We start from the raw sequence: 2,152 nt of genomic DNA on the forward strand, positions 1-2,152 counted from the left end.
GCCGGCTTCCTTTGATTATAACCTATCTTAACCACAGTTGTTCATCATTTATCGGTATAATTATCACTGTAGCATGTCTTATTGTGCTTCTGGGTTGCTTTTCTTTCGGAGCTCTTGTTTACCATTTTAGATGGAAACTACGATATTTGTATTACATGATCCGAGAACGATACGCATATCAGAGAATACAAACTGGAGAATATCTTTATGACGCTTTTGTATCTTATGCAGAAGAAGATCGAGGTTGTGTTTTTGAATATCTAATTCCAGAACTTGAAGAAAAGGATACGTTTAAACTGAATATCCATCATCGAGATTTTCCCGCAGGTAAACAGATTGCTGAAAATATATTGTCTGCTATCCAATCCAGTCGAACATGTCTTATTTTACTAAGCAGGTAAATGTTCACCGTTTATTAGTATTCTATCAAAATGTATTAATTTTAGTTCTAATCTTTTCCCTTTATTTTCTCTTGTGAACAAAGCTTCCTTACGTTTTGATAAATTTTAGCCATCTTTTAAAGAAATTTAAAACGTAAATCTCTACACAGATTACTTGCAGTGTTTGAATAAATTATTTCTTCTCAAACAGAAGATTTTTTGTAAATTGCGTTTTATATTTTTACCCTTTTATTGGTTCTAATATTTTGACTGTGTAGAGACACTGTCAGAAAGGACAGAGAGAGAAATGGGAAGGAAAATAAAGAGAGTTTGGTAGTGAAGAAGGTGGTAACTCAGGTTAATTTTGATCAAATATTTGCGAATGGAGTTTGGAAGAGAAACTGAGAGCCAGTCACAATACATAAACAGACATAGACTTAAACGCGCGCACGCGCACACACACTTATGCGCTCTTGCGCTTCATATGGAAGATATAAGTTCCACTAGTGAGAGAAATCTGTCTACTCACTCCATTGTGGTCTTGTGATGCCGTCCTTGTTAATGCGACGCCTTCTTTTGAGGCTGACGCACTTTCAGAAATATTTAAATCACTGCAATGGTGTGAACGACGGCGACGAAAACAAGGGCGAACTGGTGTGGGCGGCCTTTACGCAACATGTCTTTCCGCAGCCACTCTTATTGACGGAGCTGCAATCATGGGTCAAACGGAGACCAAGATTGGGTTTTTGGTATCTAGAATGTTGCCAGGTGCTCACTGCATTGTACCAGCTGGAAAAACTGTTAGCAGAAAAACAACCGAAGATTTCTATAGGGGGCTAGTTGAGGTTATCTCTTAGTTTGTCTCTTTGGGACAGCAAGGAATATCAGGAGGGTTCTAAGCACTCGAAAGGCTACCGAAAACTGGTGGATATCTAAGGTTACAGGTAGTAATCCACTACCTACATAAATCCTATCAGGAATGAGACCGAACCTGAGTCAAATCAAAATGATAATAATAATTGTGATAATGATTTCTTTTATTTGCCACCAGGGCCCTAAATGTGGAGGACAGTATCAAAGGACGAGATACAACATACAAAATACAAAACAGGTGGGGTTTATGTCGATCAAGGGAAGGCACTACAACGTTAAAGGATATAACAAAACGATATAGACCAGCCCTGGGCTGGTCTATAATTATTTCCTCTGTAGTTTCTTCTTTAGCTGCAGCTTCGTTCTTTTTATCCCTTACTGCTTGTTTAATTTGGTCAAGTTTGTTACTGTCTATATAAGGCCTTACTTCAAGGTGTTTCTGTCTTCAGTTTAAGTAGGTTTGTACAGTATTAGATTTATTTGTGGGAAAATATATGGCATGGTAGAAGGCCGTAAGAACATTATTATTATTATTATTATTATTGTTCAGTAGTTTTATTTTTATAACGTGCTTTCACTTCACTACCGAGTGCAGCTCTGTGCGCCTTGGGAATGTGCTGTGGTTTGCTGTGGTGCTCTTATGTTTACTGTATTGAAAGTGTTTTGCGTAGGATGTGTGCAGTGCCCAGTAGTGCAATTTTCTGTATGTTATATATATTTGTAAGTCCTGGTGTTTTTGTTATGTATTTGTCTGAATATTTTTTTTATTATACCTAAGGCACCTACTATGATAGGAATTGATTCTGTTTTTAGATTCCACATTCGAGTTATCTCTATTTCCAGGTCTTTGTATTTTGAAAGTTTTTCCATTTCTTTTAGAGAAACGTTGTCATCTGCTG

At 37.1% G+C, this 2,152-nt stretch overlaps 1 protein-coding gene across 1 annotated transcript in view; it reads left to right on the forward strand.

Moving 5' to 3' along the window:
* Positions 1 to 2,152, forward strand: part of LOC106869589 (toll-like receptor 4) — a 41,796-nt gene that overhangs the window by 35,206 nt on the left and 4,438 nt on the right. The window contains exon 6 of the mRNA XM_014915392.2: positions 2 to 397. Coding sequence (XP_014770878.1) covers positions 2 to 397 — 396 coding nt within the window. The remainder of the gene's footprint in view (position 1; positions 398 to 2,152) is intronic.

Source organism: Octopus bimaculoides, chromosome 1 (genome assembly GCF_001194135.2).
Source record: "Octopus bimaculoides isolate UCB-OBI-ISO-001 chromosome 1, ASM119413v2, whole genome shotgun sequence".
NCBI lineage: Eukaryota > Metazoa > Mollusca > Cephalopoda > Octopoda > Octopodidae > Octopus > Octopus bimaculoides.